Genomic DNA, 18,629 nt, shown 5'->3' on the forward strand with positions numbered 1-18,629 from the left:
TCTTGCGTGGCGTCGCCAATGATTTATTTGTTTTGATCTTGTCGGAAGATCCTGTTTGACTCTGTGTGTGTTGACGCCTTGGGTTACCGGACCTGCTTTAATTTCCATTTTTATTGACTATGAGTTTTAATTTTAGTTGATTTACTAATCCGTTGGATTTTATTTTGGATTTAAGATTTATTTATTTGCGCCTGATATTTTTCTTTCCTAATTTTGGGCTGGTTGTATCAAATATTTTTTTCTGAATATACTTGTTTTATTTTCATGTGATGATTTATGGAACTATGCTTCTGCCCAAATTTCGTATGTTGATTCCTCCACTAGTGATTGTTATAAGGCACTCACGGTTATTCACTTTAACTATTAGTTCCACAATACTGTTAACAAATCGATATATTTAATTTCATCGGTCTATTTATTAATTTTGCAAGGTTTTATTATGTTATTACTGATCTGTTTCTTATATTTTAAAATTTCCATTTATTTACAAAACAATTGAAGGGTTTTCAAATTTTATTTAATGTAAATTTACTACACTATTATTTTACAAAAAAATTAAGAATATTTTCTTCCTTTTATCCCAGTTTAGTAAATTGGTGTGTGTAATCACTCACTTCAAAAATTTGTATTATATGTTTGTACTATTTACGGTAACTAGTTATAACCTACAGCCCTAATATGTTAGAGAAAGTAGGTTTTTTTTCACGGGTAATAAATAAATAATATATGTTACCTTAAAGAATACTAGTGTTCTCCTTTGGTGCCTGGCTCAGCATTTCCCGGGGATCTGATCCACTTTTTTATATGGGGTGGATTTTCAGTGCAGTTTCTCGCTTCCACTTGTGTCCTGGTAAGTTTATATATCTGAGTGTCTGTGTTATATTTTTAATTGTGCTTCCCTCCTTTGTCGTTAATATTACCCTATGGCGTTTGTTGAACGTAACGTCATTCTTCGTAATCTCGGGGTGGCGTTGCACAGGACCATGGAATCCTTAATGGTTACACTTCAAAGTACATTAGAGATGAGCGAGTGGCTCTGGGAAAGAGATGATGCGTATGTATTGACAGGAAAACTCACTCACTTTGGAATCGTGCGTTTGCTCAGTTCAGATGACCATCCACGATAGATTTTCCCTATTTGCATTTACTACAATGTATCTACATCCTGTGAACAGGCACTACCACCTGAAGGAAACTGTGAGCCTTAAAGGGAATTGGTGCTGACGTCCTTCGTAAAACAAATGCGAATGTTGGCCCGGGATGTGAAAGTGCGCTACGAGACGGTAAAAGTCCGTGGAAACTTCCATAAAAGAAAAAAATCGTTATTCAAGACAGTTTAAATATTGAAGATTAGGAAAGTCTTGTGCCGGAGTTCAGCCCCACCCCAGACAGTTTGTCATGTGGCTGGGTATGTTAGGCAATCCCCAAAATTTATTAAGTGTACGGTATATCCTGTGCTCGTTCTCTCCGTCATGAAACTGGAAGTCGTTTCTCTGTTCTTACGGAAATTAAAGATTACGGATCCGGCAGTGGCACGAGGTTTCCAACACGTTCGTCTAAAAGTGTGTGCGACATTCTTCTTCAGACTGAAAGAAAATTAAGGAAAAACTGAGCTCGTATATTTTTGTGAGTGTCTTGACTCGATTGAGGCGATTTCAGCTGTGCCATCAGAAGCTGTCTGTGGTATTGAACACACTTTGTACATTATTAAAAAACTGGTCTAACACTATTTAAAGTGCCGATTCTTCTTCAGAGCGAGAGAAATCCGCGGAGATCCGCAAGCTCGACAATCTGCTAAGTCTACTCGTAAACTATCGAAAGTGGCCTCAAACTAGTTCTGGTGAGCAATTTACTTCATTTAATTTATTTGAGAAAAGTGTCAGTGTTATTTACAACCTGGAGTATGTTTAATATGTTCTGTTTAAAAAGTATTCCTTAAGTATGTAACGCACAATATTACTTTCGCTTTTCATATTTCATTTTATTTCGTGTGTTCTCTTATTAAAGTTCAAAGATATTTATTTGTGGGGACTGAGAATATTATTTTTAAGTGACAGTATTATTCATGTGTTGTATTTGATTATTTGCGTATCAATGCAACTTCCATTAAATCAGCTGACCGTGTAGCGCTGGTGTAAACTAGCGCTGCTCTGCGGGAGCGCGCTTGAACTCGGTGAGTGATCTCACTAGTGCCCGGTTTCTGGAACGTGAGATATCGAACCTATAGCGGCATCGAATGGATAAGTCGTGTTTTGGCGTTGCACGAACGTAAGCTACATCTATCGATTCGATAAATCTCCCGCTAACTTAGAGGGCCCTGAGCAGGAGATATCTATTTGTTAACTTGGTTGGCACGTGCGCAGTACTTCAGTATCGGCAGCTAATATTGTGTTAACGTTTTCCATGGCTTTGTCATCTTCTTCCGACGAAGAAATGAAGAAGTTGTCAACATTTTAGAACGGCCACGATTATATCATCGTCGGCCTAATGTTGTGACGATGTACAATGAAAGCGAATTCAAAGACAGATTCAGATTACATAAGGATACTGTCATGCATTTGGTTGAGGTTATAGGCAATAATTTGCGTCCTGTGACAAACAGAAGTTTTTCAATTTCCCCTCTTGAACAAATATTAATAACAATACGGTTTTATGCTACTGGTTCTTATCAGATTCTTGTCGGTGATTGCATTCGTGTCCATAAAAGCACAGTTTGTAGAGTAATTAAGTTAACTCACGAGATTGCCAGTTTGAGGCCTAATTACGTACGAATGCCAGAATCAAGGAACGAACTGTTAAGGGTAAAGGAAGGTTTCTTTTCTATGAGTGGATTCCCTAATATATTAGACTGTGTTGATGGAAGTCACATCCCAATTCAATCACCGAGCGAAGACATGGGTGAACTTTATAGAAACAGAAAGGGATTCTTTTCCATTAATGTTCAAGTTGTCCGTGACCATTTATTGAAGATTAGGGATATTGTCGCACGATTTTCTGGGTCTGTTCATGACAGTACAGTCTTCAACAGTTCCCATATCAGGGCTAGGTTTGAAGCTCAGGAGTCTGATGGCACTTTACTTGGTGATAGTGCTTACCCAAGTCGTCCATATCTCATGACTCCATTTCTCAATACTGATACTGAAGGTGAAGTGAGATATAATCATGTTCATATTAGAACAAGAGTATCAGTGGAACATACATTTGGTGTCTGGAAAAGGAGATTTCCTTGTTTATCTTTAGGCCTGAGGATTAAATTGGAAACAGCACTTGCTGTAATTGTGGCTACTGCTGTTTTACATAACCTAGCAATAGATGAACATGGACAAGATTTTGACATTGAAGCTATTCCTGAAGAAAATAACAATGACCCACCTCTGCCAGACAATGGGTCTGGAAATGCTGTGAGAAGAACACTGGTTACCACCTTCTTCAGGTAAGACTGAAATATGATTTTAAAAATGAACTTGTACAACACTACATTGTAATGAAAAATATAACACACTGTAGTAGAAAAAAATTATTTAACATCGTTGTTTCCCTGCTTCTAAACATCAATGTTGCACTGTAATTGATCATACTGTGCTTGCTTTATTTTAAGTTCTAAGGTTTTAAGTTCATTTTCTATCTTAATATTCTCTAACTGGTTTAATTTCACTTGTCTTTCCAATCTTGCACTTTCCAGTTCTATTTCAAGTTTACTTTCAATTAGTTTATGACATCTTTTCACATGGTCCAACACTAAAATACTGGTTTCCTCCTCCCTTGCCTTTACTGCCTCCTCAGTAGTCATTATTTTCAATTTTTTTCATGAATTTCATGGTCATATTTGTCTTTAATATTTTTTCTGTTTATTATCCTGTCTGCCATGCACTCTGCTGCCCTCTTCCTTCTTATAACATTACCAGAAATTTGGTCACTGTTTATTGCAGCTGATCGACTGCTTGTGGGCGTTGGGGTGACCACTTCTGGTGCCCTTTCGACATCAGGGTCTGCCTGGGTGACATCTTCTGGTACCTTATGGACTATAGGGGCTGTTTGGGGGACGACGTCTGGTGACTTTTGAATCTGTACTTCAAGGGCTGTTTGGGTGACCACTTCTGGTGCCTTTTGCAGATGATCATCTGATGGATTAATTACATCTAGTACAACCTCTGAAAAAAGTATTTATTAATATAAAATAAAAAGGTCATAGTTAAGTTATAGTACTCATTCCAACAAAATAAATTAATAAATTATATGACAGAAAGGAAGATAACAGATGAAGATTAAATTAGATACCTCCAAGATATTCAGCACATGAATCATAACAATTCCCCAGAGGCTCAAGCTGAGGTTTCATCATTGCTATGAATCTCTCATCTATGTTGTCTGTTTTTGGAGTAAATGTTCCACCTCCTGTTTTGTAATGCTCCACCTGAAATAAATACATGCATGTTTACCAATAATCATAAAGCAATAAATCTCATTGAATCCTAAAGTAATTCACATAATAGCTAATCAAACCAGCAAATTACTGGGGAGGTATTAAAGACAATGGGGTGGTACATAGTGCCTTATTTAAAATTTCTCTTTGACTATGTCATAAATAATAGTGTAATACCAAAGGAATGGAAGGAATCTATAATAATACCAATTTATAAAGGAAAGGGTGATAAAAGGAAACCAGAGAACTACAGACCAATCAGCCTGACCAGTATAGTTTGTAAAATTCTGGAGAGTTTAATATCGAAGTACATCAGAGGGATATGTGATGATAAAAATTGGTTCATGAGGAGCCAGTATGGATTTAGAAAGAAATTTTCTTGTGAGGCACAACTGGTGGGATTTCAGCAGGACATATCAGATCAGTTGGATTCAGGAGGTCAGTTAGATTGCATAGCCATAGATCTTTCCAAAGCCTTTGATAGAGTGGAACATGGAATATTATTAAAGAAATTGGAGGGAATAGGATTGGACGTAAGGGTTACACGTTGGATAAAAGCATTTCTAAATTCAAGGGTTTAGAAAGTCAAAGTAGGAAATAATGTATCTCAGGAAGAGAAAGTTTGGAAGGGAATTGCACAGGGTAGTATAATCGGTCCGTTACTTTTCTCAATATACGCAAATGATTTAGGGAACAATATAACATCAAAAATAAGATTGTTTGCACATGGGCGCCCGCAAGGGGGGGCTAGGGGGGGCACTTGCCCCCCCCTGGATTTCTAATAAGGTTGATGTTCAATTGTTTAATATCATACCAGATTATACAGTCAGTCATCTAAACATCTGTTATAACCGGAAATTTCTGTAAACAATTTAATGTTGCTGACGTTATATTGGTTTTATATTTAAGAAAAATATTCTAATAATGTCATACAATAGGCTACTAATGGAAATATTGCTTCAGTTTCCAATGTGGTTACGCCTACCCTAGTTTTATGTACCGTATGTTTCCATTACACTAATCATCATCATGAGTGCCGACTAACTACTTTTGCCACCCCTCGTACGGTACCTTAGGAATTTGTCCTCGGCAGTGACCATAAGGGAAAGCACGTTCTGGAGATATTTTTATACATTACCACACCTCTAGCGAAGTTCAACCCCCTAAACCAAGGTCGTGTTTGCTGACTGGTAAGACATTAGTCCAGTAAGGTCGTGCTTACAAAGCGGATTATTTATTGTGCTCTAGCCTAATTTTATGCCGTTTCATCTTACCGCAATCTTTGTTCGTGCTGCGAAATTCCGTATATTGTTATTTTTAAGGCGTGCAATAATACGGTGGATAATTTCTTGTGAACAAAGTGACGATTGCTATAAGAGAATGGCAGCCTGCCATTGTTGTCGTACAGTAGGTTCTTAACTTGTAGTGTTAAATCATCTACAATCGAATCATTGTATAATAGTTCAGTGATTCTGGGATGTTTGTGTTGTTATCAAAGCGGCTATTAGAGTGAGAAGTGATTTAGTAATTTTTATCTATTTGATTTAACGGTTATAAGTTATTGCGAATACAATCAAACGATTTAGCGACTTTTATGCATTAGAAATGGATATAAGACGGTTTTTCAAAAAGGCTAAACTTAGTAACTTAAGTGAAGGGGCTGCAAGTTCTGAGGAAATAAGTACGTCAAGTGACAGTGTTAAGCAGAACAAAGAGTGCAGTGTTCGCGAACTGGAATCTAAACTTAGTAACTTAAGTGAAGGGGCTGCAAGTTCTGAGGAAATAAGTGCGTCAAGTGACAGTGTTAAGCAGAACAAAGAGTGCAGTGTTCGCGAACTGGAATCTAAACTTAGTAACTTAAGTGAAGGGGCTGCAAGTTCTGAGGAAATAAGTGCGTTAAGTGACAGTGTTGAACAGAACAAAGAGTGCAGTGTTCGCGAACTGGAATCTAAACTTAGTAACTTAAGTGAAGGGGCTGCAAGTTCTGAGGAAATAAGTGCGTCAAGTGACAGTGTTGAACAGAACAAAGAGTGCAGTGTTCGCGAACTGGAATCTTCACAAGATATAGAACAATGCTGTGATAAAGCGGAACTGCAAGGGGGGATTATTAACGAAGTATTTCTGAAAGATGAAAGTGACAGAAAAGACATTGGCATGTTCTTAATGCAGGAAAATATATGTGACACTCTTAAGTATGAATTATTGTTAAAACTATGGGTCCCACAAGTAACCTACGATTTTAAAGGTGATTTGCGAGCTGGAACCAGCCGCGCTTTCAGACACCAGTGGTTGAAGGATTATTCTACGTGGCTCTGCTATTCTCGTGAACTGAAGGGTGCTTTATGCCGAACGTGTGTTTTGTTTAAGCCGAGCGTTAAAAGAGGTCTTCAAGGTTCATTCATTACGAAACCTTTCACAAAATATAAGGACTTCAATGCCAGCGCCAAAGACCATATAAAATCAAACTGGCATAGAGAATCATCAGAAAAGGCGAAAAACTTTGTGGACATCTACGAAGAAAGGCAACTCACGGTGGCTGATCAAATAAATAGTAGTCTCCACCATCAGATTGAACAAAATAGAAAGAAGCTGGAACCAATTTTGTCAACTATCATTTTCTGTGGCACCCATGATATATCACTTCGAGGGAAAACTTCAGACAGCGGTATTTTCCATGATTTATTGGAATTCCGTCTTGAGGCGGGAGATGCTCAACTACAAGAACACCTCTCAAATTCTGCAAAAAATTCCAAGTACACTTCTCATCGAATTCAAAATGAAGTGATAAGATTTTGTGAACAGGAATTACGAGAGATACTGGTTACGGAAGCAAATTCATGCAATGCTTTCTCTGTTATTGCTGACGAGACAGCTGACATATCTGGAACCGAGCAGCTGTCTATTGGAATTCGGTTCGTCAAGAATACATCTAGTTATGATTTGAAAGTATGTGAAGAATTCCTTGGGTTTCAGCCTTTGGAAGAAATGAATGCCAAGTCGATCGCAAATTCAATTTTGAATTTTTTAACAAGCTCTGGTTTGGATTTAACCAAACTATGTGGTCAAGGATACGACGGTTGTGCTACTATGGCAGGACGTGAAGGTGGAGATGCAAAATTAATACAAGATAGGTATCAAAAGGCTATTTTCTGTCACTGTGCTAGTCATAAACTTAACCTGGTAATAAACGACCTCAATGAACTCTCTGTTGTGAATAATGCGGCAGGTACCATCAAGGAAATAATTAACTTTTTTCGTGAAAGTCCACTCCGAAGAAAGCAGATCTGTAACTTGCCTCTTTTCTGTGAAACACGATGGTCCTCAAAGTACAAAAGCATTAGGCTCTTTTCAGAAAACTTTTCCATTATCATGAAGGCTCTCGAAAATATTTCTAACTGCCAAAGTTTCAATTCCAAGACTCGACAACGTGCACATAATCTTCACTGTTCAGCATCGAACTCGGCCTTTATTGTTGCAATTCACGTAATGGCAAAATACAGTGGCATTTTAGAACCCGTAACAAACTCCCTTCAAGCGGAAGGACTGGAGCTCTTCAAAGTTAGAGAACATATCTTGTTGCTACTGGACCTTTTTAAAAAGCAACGATCAGACGCAATTACCCACTTTCAAAGAATAATGGTAGATGCTGAGGACACAGCTTCTAATAGTGGATTTGAAATAACGATCCCTCGCCTCGCTGCCAAGCAGCGTCACAGGGCGAACCACAATGAAACTATGGCCGAGGACTATTACAGAGTTTCAATCTACATTCCCTACATGGACTCACTGATACAGTCTCTAGAGTCGCGTTTTGGAGAACAAAACAAAACCATACTGATGCTGTATTCTCTCCATCCTTGTGTTATGAAGACATTAAGAAAGGAAGATTTTTTGCATTCCATGAAAGTTGTTTCTAATATCTACAAAATAGACAGGTTAATGGTGGACGCAGAGTTGTGGTATGACGTGTGGCAAACCAAGGACTGTAAACCAGATATGAATTTCCTGGAACTTTTAAAAGAAAGTAAGGATTTTTACCCAAGCGTAGGTGTTGTTTTAGAAATTTGTATATCCCTGCCCGCGACAACGTGCACAGCGGAGAGGAGTTTCAGCACGCTTCGTAGGGTGAAATCTTGGCTTAGATCAACAATGACAAACGATCGACTTAGTGGGCTTTGCATGCTGTCTTTGCACCGTGAAAGAATAACCGAGGACAAACAGAAGTTTATTAAAAACGTTCTTACACGATTTTCCAGAGAAGCTCCTAGAAGAATGCAACTTCTCTTACCCGATTCTGTTGTTTAGGGATATATTACTTAAAAAAGTAATTTAAACTATTAATCAGATTTAAGCGTGGTTTAAAAAAGTAATTTAAACTATTAATCAGATTTTAGCGTGGTTTACGTCCATTTTAATAAAAATGATGGATAATATTTGTCATGTGATAGATATGTTTTGATTGAATGAATTTGTATGCTGGAAATCGTATTAAGAAACTAAGCCTTCATATTCCTAAAGCTGCTAAATCAGTACAGATTTTTGATTCGTACTTTTTTCTTCTTATTTAAAGTAGACAGAACATTTGCGTAGCTAGTGCTTTTTATCACTGCCGTGAAACTATGTGTGTGAGAAAATAAAATGAACATTACAGATTTTGTCATTCCGTACAAGTGTTTCATTATTCTAACAAGAGCACTGCAAGATATTCATGATTGGCTGTGAAGAAGAGGAAAAACGTGATGATCCACTGTAACGGTGAGTACAAAACTAGATTTTCTTTTAAACATTTGGGAATATTATTTTTAAGTAACTGACAAATTATCCCATTGTGTGTGCTATTCGAATAATTAGCCAGGATGAGTTTTAGAGATATTTCTACAGTTGAATTTAACATAGTGACTTGGTATTATCTCAAAATATATCCATTTGTTTAGAAAATCCGATGGTGCGTCCACACCAAGATGTTTTCGTTAACTTTGTTAATAAACATTGTTAATGAACAATGTCCATGAACATTTCTGTCTGTTAATAAACAAAATAACGTGTTCATTAACTTTTCGAGCATGTTGCTAAACAAAATTTCTTTAACTTTTGTGAATGAAACTTTTCTTTAACATTTCGTGTTTTCGTTAACATTTCGGTTCGCACATGCGCAAAGGCGCAATTAGAACACGCAAATTCGTAGCGCGGAATACTCAAAATCGAATCGATTCACCATACAAATACGTAAGTGAAGTGTAGGAGTCACCAGTTGTTACGAATCTTAAAAGTTCTACCTAGCCTAACATTAATAGAGATGGCATTCCGATAATTTGTATCATTTCTTGCAATTTCAGGCCCGATTACTGTCAACAGGAACTGAAAGTCATGTGGGGACATTCTCAGAAAATTTTGAAAGCCTGCTGCATCATGAATTAAAAGTTCTTTTTTTAATTTGCTATTTGCTTTAAGTGCCGGCCCCGTGGTATGGGGGTAGCGTGCCTGCCTCCTACCCGGAGGTCCCGGGTTCGATTCCCGGCCAGGCCAGGGATTTTTACCTGGACCTGAAGGCTGGTTCGAGGTCCACTCAGCCCACGTGATTAGAATTGAGGAGCTATCTGACGGTGAGATAGCGGCCCTGGTCTAGAAAGCCAAGAATAACGGCCGAGAGGATTCGTCGTGCTGACCACACGACACCTCACAATTTGCAGGCCTTCGGGCTGAGCAGCGGTCGCTTGGTAGTCCAAGGCCCTTCAAGGGCTGTAGTGCCATGGGGTTTGGTTTGGTATTTGCTTTAAGTCGCACCGACACAGATAGTTCTAATTACGACGAATGGACAGGAAAGGCTTAGGAATGGAGAGAAAGCGGTCGTGGCCTTAAGGCACAGCCCCAGCATTTGCCTGGTGTGAAAATGGGAAACCACGGAAAACCATCTTCAGGGCTGCTGGCAGTGGGGTTCGAACCCACTACCTCCCGGATGCGAGCTCACAGCTGCGCGCTCCTAACCGCACGGCCAACTCGCCCAGTAATTAAAAGTTCTGACATAAGTGTCCTCTCCAAACTTAATTCTAAACGCTTTACCAATATTTTTCTTTGCCACACTGTGCGTCTGCGCTTTTCTCTAACTGCACTAGTTAAAATAATGAAAGCGGCAGCTGTAGGTATTTTCTTCTACCTGACCCTATCTATTGTAACCTCACAAACAGTTTTTGGTGTGGACACAATGTTAAAGAAGTTTGTTAACAAAAGTTTATTGACATATTGAGAAATGTTTTCGTTAACATTGTTTACTAACTTTGTTTCGTCAACGTTGTTTATTAACTTTGGTGTGGACTAACCATAGTTAACATTACCATTTTAAGAATTGCTTGATTTCTAATTTTTGGAAATACGAACTGATCATTATATCATTTGTAACCATTTTAAGAACTCAACCTTTTGATAATGAATCACAGAAGAGGAAACACAAAATTTTGTGGTCAAAATCTCTGAACTAAAGGCTAAATATCCATTCATTCCGGCCATAAAGTAGCCAACGGTTTCAGAGCAGCAAAGCGCTGCAACGAAAATGGGTGGGGGTGGGGCTGCTTGCGCATCATCGTCATCTAGGTAGGTAATGAAACGAAATAATTTATCTTCTTTATAACAGGAAAGTTGATCTAGAAAAGTGTTAATGTGCGGGAAAATATCCTGCGGGCGCCCATGTGTTTGCAGATGACATAATTGTTTATAGAGAAATAAACATCATTGAGGATTGTTCAGAATTACAAAGGGACCTTGAAAGTATCCAACAATGGATTGAAGAAAATGATATGAAGGTTAATGGAGGCAAATCAACTGTTACAACTTTTACAAACAGGAGCTTTAAAACTGAATTTGAATATACTTTGGATGAGGTAGTTATCCCAAAAGATGGCAAGTGCAAATACTTAGGTGTGAGATTTGAAAGCAATTTGCACTGGAAGGGTCATATTGATGACATTGTTCGGAAAGCATACAGATCGTTACATGTCATAATGAGGCTACTTAAAGGATGCAACAAAGAATTAAAAGAATAAAGTTACTTGAGTATGGTTCGTCCATTATTGGAATATGCAAACAGTGTTTGGGATCCTCACCAAGAATACCTAATAAAAGAAATAGTGTGCAGAGGAAAGCAGCAAGATTTGTAACAGGGGATTTCAGGAGAAAGAGTAGTGTATCAGAAATGTTAAAGGAACTTGGGTGGGAAACTTTAAGTAAGAGAAGGGAGAAAACTAGACTTACAGGATTATATAGAGCCTATACAGGAGAAGAAGCATGGGGAGATATCTGTGAGAGGCTTCAGTTGGAAAATAATTATATCGGCAGGACTGACCACAAATATAAAATTAGAAGGAATTTTAGCAGAAGCGATTGGGGTAAATTTTCATTCATTGGGAAGGGTGTGAAGGAGTGGAACAGTTTACCAGGGGTAGTGTTTGATCCTTTTCCAAAATCTGTACAGATATTCAAGAAGAGAATAAACAGCAACAGAGAAAATAAATGAAGTGTTAGAGGGCATTCGACCTGTGCAGGTTATTGTAAAAAAAAAAAATTAAAAAAAAAAATGTGTGTGAATAAATTAATTCCATCCCCTGGTCTAAGGAGTTTGGACAGCCAAAGTAGGGGACTGCCTGTAGGGGTGAAGTACAGTGGGGACTTCGAGGGCCCTGGGACCGCTACGGTAGCTGTGATGGCCCTTCAGGAACTCTGAAAAGTGGTGGCAAAAGGGGCTCTGGTTAAGACGCAGCAGGTCGTTATGCTACTTAGGATCCAGAACAGTAAAAAGAAGTAAATATATAAATGCAATGTAAATATTAATGTTATACCAGTTGTATAGTATCATTGAAGTAATTCCACATACTGTATATCAGTTGACTATATTTGTAAGTAGTACAGGAGATATTATAAGTAGAATTTTGTAAACAATATATATTTATTAAGGATGAGCTGTGTGTTTAATAGAAAACATTGTTAGTGTAAATTGTATAATATTGTATTATAGGAAAAATTTTCTTCTCTTGTTAATTTAATATTTAGTGCTTGACAATAATGTATTTTAGTGTACCATTTGCCACCGAGGTAGACACCTCATTTGCAAATAAAGAGATTTTGATTTGATTGATTTGAACCTCATATCCAACAGACAGACCACTAAGGATAAAAATGGAAGAGAGGTATTATTTTATTCTAGCCTTGCATATAGACTAACCTAGTCCTAATTATGTAATATTTACAATTGTTATCCACATGTTCTATTATTATTTCATTACTGGTATATTAACAATAATTAATATTAAAGATTCATAACTGATAATTATTATATTATTCAATTACTAGCAGCCATGACACATTTTCATACCTTCCTGTGTCATAAAAATATAGGCCTACTCAGTACCTTGCATGTATCCTAAGATTAGTTGCCTAAATTTGGACAAAACAAGTTCTAGCTCTTATTCAAATAAAACCACTGCACTCGCATTTCATTCTCTTACTGTCATGTTACTGTTTTTAATAATATCAGTTTGACTGCATGATCAGATTAGGCCTTTTATTAATATTATTATCATTTCCTCCAGGCCCAATTTTATCATCAGCTCTTCATGGGGAATTCAGGGAACAGAAGTAAGATTTTAATCACATAGAAATTAACTTATTGTTTTCTTTAGTTAGTGCAAAGAAAGCTATTTTAGAATGTGAGAAAATAGTCTGTGTACCTTTCAAAGTGGTGGTGGTGATTACTGTTGTGCCCGTTCGCATCTCGTAGACCAACAACAAAATGGCGGCGTAGGAAGGTATGGCCCATGCGATCTACTAAGGTAATGAACTTCGTATCAATGCAACGTATAGGAGGCTATGTACGTCACGGAAAGGATAGGTTTCGAAGACACTGGAGAACAGTAGAGGCTCATTTGAATTGTTTTTAAAAAAATATAGCAGCGGGTGAATTGTTTAACGAGACTCTAAAAAATTACTTTCATGTAGACAAGACGCAGATGCGAGCAGATCTACATATTCCAAGAATAGATTTGCTTACTGAAGAAGAATATTAATTATATATATTCGCGACAGCATATAATTAAAGTATTCATCGCTGTATGCCAGTAGATGAGCCGAGAAAGAAATATAAATATATAAATTTTGGTGATATACGACGGATTTGGAATATCAAGTAGCAACGTAACGATCGAAAGAATCGGAATTCACCACTGTGAAATATTTAATAACTACACACGAGAAGAGTATAACTACCGTAGCAGTAAAAAATAATAATTATTTACGGAGAAAACTTTTTACAGAAAGAAAAACTTTAACGATTATTTTAAATAACAGAAAATGCAGAATATCATGACTAATTACTGCGCACAGGGAATTCTTTTCATTGTCAACAGATACATGATGATGACTGTCTGCTAATTCATCAAGATGGACCGAACTGGGGATATGTACCGTCGAATCAGATGACCAGGCGGAGATTATTGGACAGACCAACCAGTGGAGATGATGACGTTGGATGAGCGTCGGCCAGCCGAAAGACCGGATGATACGAAGTGGTCTGACGAGCTATGTAACCAGCAGATGACCGTGAATGTCCAGTTCAGACAGAGATCCAGTTCCAATCTGAGGGTCTAGCAGCAAGTGAAGGACGGAGCAACCACCAGACCAGATGTAGCAACTCACGAGCTAAGTCCATACTTTTCTATAGTAGAGTAGTTTCTTGCAATCTGCACCCTCAATCTATTTTTGGCATGTGCTGAGAGTTTGGTGATTTATGAAGTAACTAGCAAGATACCCGTGCTTCGCTACGGTATTATACTGAAATTTATAATTGAATGGATATCGATTTATATATAATCCGTCAAAATTCGAGATCTGACTCGTTTTCTGAGAGATTACGGCAAGTTCCCTCCCATTTTTCAATCTTCCTTTCCAGCAATCGATTTCGTACTTCCCGGGCTAGGACCATGTATTCCACCCGGTCAGTTCGGTCCCTAAAAGTTTGCAATCTTTTCCTATAAGCATTTTTTATATGGATCAAATTCTTGAGGAGATTCGGCGTGGTGTCTTCTTGGGTGCCTTGGCAGTACTGAACCCGCGGCCGGACTGCATTTGTAGTCATTACCCGTCCAGAACCGTTTCCAGCGCTGTCCGCACATTTGACGACGGTCCAGAATATTATTATTATTATTATTATTATTATTATTATTATTATTATTATTATTATTATTATTATTATTATTATTATTATTATTATTATTATAGATGTTCTGGACCCCACAGCAAGATGCTAGACCGCTAATTGGCGGTAAATTCCATCTGCTGCCATTGTCATTTTTGACATTGTGACCAGCACCTATGTAGCGCGTAGGCAAGTACGCGGAAATTCTGGCGATACGAATGACATACTTCCGTGCATTATTGACCTTATTATAGAGGTGAACAATTGGACAGTCAATCTCATTCCTATCGTTTATTTCAAATGTTTTTAATTTTTATTTATATGCCAGGAGAATCTACTGTAATCAAAGAACGTTCTCCGAAGGAAAAGATGGCTCTTGAAAACGAACCCAGGAAAGATTAAAAATGATCGGTTTATGCTCAGAATAAGTACACCGAAAATCCACAGCCTGTTTCCAGTCATTCGACAGGGTCAGGAATGGAATGAATATACAGTAAAATCAATTGGTCTAACCTCCTTTTACACCCCACCGTCGTTAGTTTCATCCCCCCCCCCACGCAAAAAAGAAAAGAAGGCGTGTTTCTTTATGTTTAAAAGAGATTCCAAACTCCATTGTTCACGTCTATAACCTTCAGTTTTGAGATATAAGTATCCCCATAAAAATAATTCAATATTTTCACATCTTTCACACTCCACCCCCCCCCCCCCCCTAAGTGAATTTTCCTGCAACAAACTCGTTTCTTTAATTGTAAAGTATCTTCTAAATACCAATTATCACGACTCTAACTTCTTCAGTTTTTGATTTATGTGTCCTCATGAAAGGAACTCAACTCCTTTTCACTCCCGCCCCCTCCAAGATTATTCCCCCCCAAAACGCGTTTTTCTTTGATTTTAAAGGAGATCCAAATACAAATTTTCACGCCTGTAACAAATATAGTTTTTATTAGATGTAAGTATTCTCATACAATTAAGTCTATTAATTTTTCAATAATTTCACCCCACCCCCTCATTGGATTTTCAGAAATTACGTGTTTCTTTACTTTTTAAAGCAGATTCAAAACATCAAATTTCACGTCTGTAACATCTTCATTTTTGAGATATCAGTAGCCTAATTAAAATAAATCAACACTATCTTCAGTCAATTTTACCCCCCCCCCTCCACCCAAGTGGTATTTCCGAAAACTAAAAATACATGTTTCTTTATTTTTAATAACATAAAGAATACAATTTTTCAATTCTGTAACATGTTAACTTTTTTGAGATATACTGTAGAAATTCTCATTTTAAAATTTCACCACTTTTAGTTCCCCTTAAGTGGAGTTTCCAAATACAAATCACCTATGTTTCTTTACATTTACAGGAGATTCTAAATACACACTTTTTACGTCTGCAACAATTTACGTTTCTCAGATATTCTGTAGATATAGTCTTTCAAAAAATTCACCCCAATTTGTCACTCCTGTTCAACCGCCATTAATTGGATTTACCAAAAGCAAAAAAAAATACGTGTTTCTTTGTTTTTAAAGGAGATCCCATATACAAATTTTCAGTTCTGTAATATCTTCAGTTTCTGAGATATATGTATCCTCATTAAATGCATTCAACCTATTATTCACCCTTTTAAACCCATCCTATTGGGATTTACAGAAAAGAAAAAAATACGTTTTCCTTCATTTTTAAGGGAGATTCTAAATACCAATTTTTACATCTGTAAACTTTTAAAGTTTTAATATGTAGACACACTTATTTTAAAAATTCACCCCCCCCTTTTCACCCCCCATATTTGGATTTTCCAAAAACGAAAAAATACCTGCTTCTTTAGTTTTAAAGTAGATCCCAAATACCAATTTTCAGGTCTGTAATATCTCCAGGTTCTGAAATATAGTTAGCCTCATTAAAGGCATTCAATCTTTTTTTCACCCTTTTCCACCCTTCCTATTGGGATTTTCCGAAAACAAAAAATACATGTTTCTTTATTTTTAAAGGAGATTCTAAATACCAATTTTTAATCTATAAACTTTAAAAGTTTTGAGATATAGATACACCCATTTTAAAAATAAGCCCTCTTTTCACCCCCCCCCCCCATTAATTGGATTTTCCGAAACTAAAAAATACGTGTTTCTTTATTTTTAAAGGAGATTCCAAACACCAGTTTTCAGGTCTGTAATATCTTCAGGTTCTGAAATATAAGTAGCTACATTAAAGGCATTCAACCCGTTTTTCACCCTTTTCCACCCTTCCTATTGGGATTTTCCGAAAACAAAAAAATATGTGTTTCTTTATTTTTAAAGGAGATTCTAAATACCAAATTTTACATCGATAAGCTTTAAAAGTTTTGAGATATAGATACACTCATTTTAAAATTTCACCCCCTTTTCAGCCCCACCATGAATTGTATTTTCCAAAAACAAAAAATACGTGTTTCTTTATTTTTAAAGGAGATCCCAAACACCAAATTTCAAGTCTGTAATATCTTCAGTTTCTGAGATATAAGCATTCTCTTTAAAGGCATTCAAACCTTTTTTCACCTCTTTTTACCCCTCCTATTGGGATTTTCCGAAAACAAAGAAATACGTGTTTCTTTATTTTTAATGAACATTCTAAATACCAATTTTTACATCTGTAAACTTTAAAAGTTTTGAGATATAGATGCACTCATTTAAAAAATTAACCCCCCTTTTCTCCCTCCTATTAATTGGATTTTCCAAAAACAAAAAAATACGTGTTTCTTAATTTTTAAAAGCGAACAAAAGTTCCAATTTTCAGGTCTGTAATGTCTGCGGTTTTTGAGATATAAGTACCGGTATCCTGATTAAATGGCATTCAACCCCTTTTTTACCCTCTTTCACCCATCCTATTGGGATTTTCTGAAAATAAAAAAATACGGGTTTCCTTATTTTTAAAGAAGATTCTAAATACCAATTTTCACATGTGTAAACTTATAAAGTTTTGAGATATAGATACACTCATTTTAAAATTTCACACCCCCTTTTCACCCCCTTAGCGACGGAATATCCAAAAATCCTCTCTTAGCGAGCACCTACATCTTAATATGAATATATCCTCAAAATTTCATTCATTTATGTCCAGTAGTTTTGGCTCGGCGATGATGAATCAGTCAGTCAGGACAAGTTACTTTATATATATATAGATTAAGAACGCGTGTGTAATATAAGTAATGTGTGAAATACTTAAGATTTTAAAATTAGATGGAAGTGATGAATTAGAATGACAATATGACATATACTGGATACTGCATTAGCACATCGACAGTGGAAATAATATCCGATAAGAGAAAGGTATGTTATTTGATAGAGCTAGAATCAATGAGTCTAAGTTACTAGTAAAGGTTCGATTAATCTCGTTTTACCTGAGTATAGTTTACGTCACGAATTACCTGCGCAATACGATGATCATTGACAAATTAAGTATTCCTTTCGTCAGAGAAAGAGGGCATATGAATTCATATTACTGTTATTAAAAATAGAGGTTATTGACTGCGTATTTTGCTAAGCAATTCTTGAATATTTAGCATATGGTTTCGGAGTTATGGCTATATGCATGCGGCTAAATGGAAGCCGATAGGATGTTAAAGTATCGACGGTAGTGTATTGAAATGTGATTATATATTGATGAATGGTTTAAGTGAAGAGATTTAGTTATGTTCTACGGGAAGTGTAAGAATTGCTATTTGACGTGTTAATGATTTATTAGTAATATAAGGTGAGTTTCTATGCCATGTTTGAAAATATACGTCAAGAAGAGAATTCCGCGCAGATGACCATTTCAAGGTAAGGTAAACATGAATTATGTAGAATTGTGTATCGTGACAGTGATATAGTGTTTGACTTGGGTGAATAACAGGTACTGCGTAAGAGAGAGTGTTCTTATATATGATGCAATAGACTCATGATTGATTATATATCTAGTATTTCATGGAGCGGTGATCTTAAAGGTTGATATGAAATACCTGCATTCTATACTATCCATACACGTTCAGTAGCACGTAGATAAATGAAATATTGA

At 36.7% G+C, this 18,629-nt stretch overlaps 1 protein-coding gene across 1 annotated transcript in view; it reads right to left on the reverse strand.

Annotated features, from left to right (window-relative positions):
• Positions 1-3,795: 3,795 nt before the first annotated feature.
• Positions 3,796-18,629, reverse strand: part of LOC136860397 (myb/SANT-like DNA-binding domain-containing protein 3) — a 41,657-nt gene continuing 26,823 nt past the window's right edge. Inside the window, exons 2-3 of the mRNA XM_067138758.2 lie at positions 4,279-4,414; positions 3,796-4,151 (exon numbers count right to left, since the gene is read on the reverse strand). Of these exons, the coding sequence (XP_066994859.2) occupies positions 3,796-4,151; positions 4,279-4,414 (492 nt within the window). The remainder of the gene's footprint in view (positions 4,152-4,278; positions 4,415-18,629) is intronic.

The sequence above is a fragment of the Anabrus simplex genome, chromosome 1 (genome assembly GCF_040414725.1).
Source record: "Anabrus simplex isolate iqAnaSimp1 chromosome 1, ASM4041472v1, whole genome shotgun sequence".
Taxonomy (NCBI): Eukaryota; Metazoa; Arthropoda; class Insecta; order Orthoptera; family Tettigoniidae; genus Anabrus; species Anabrus simplex.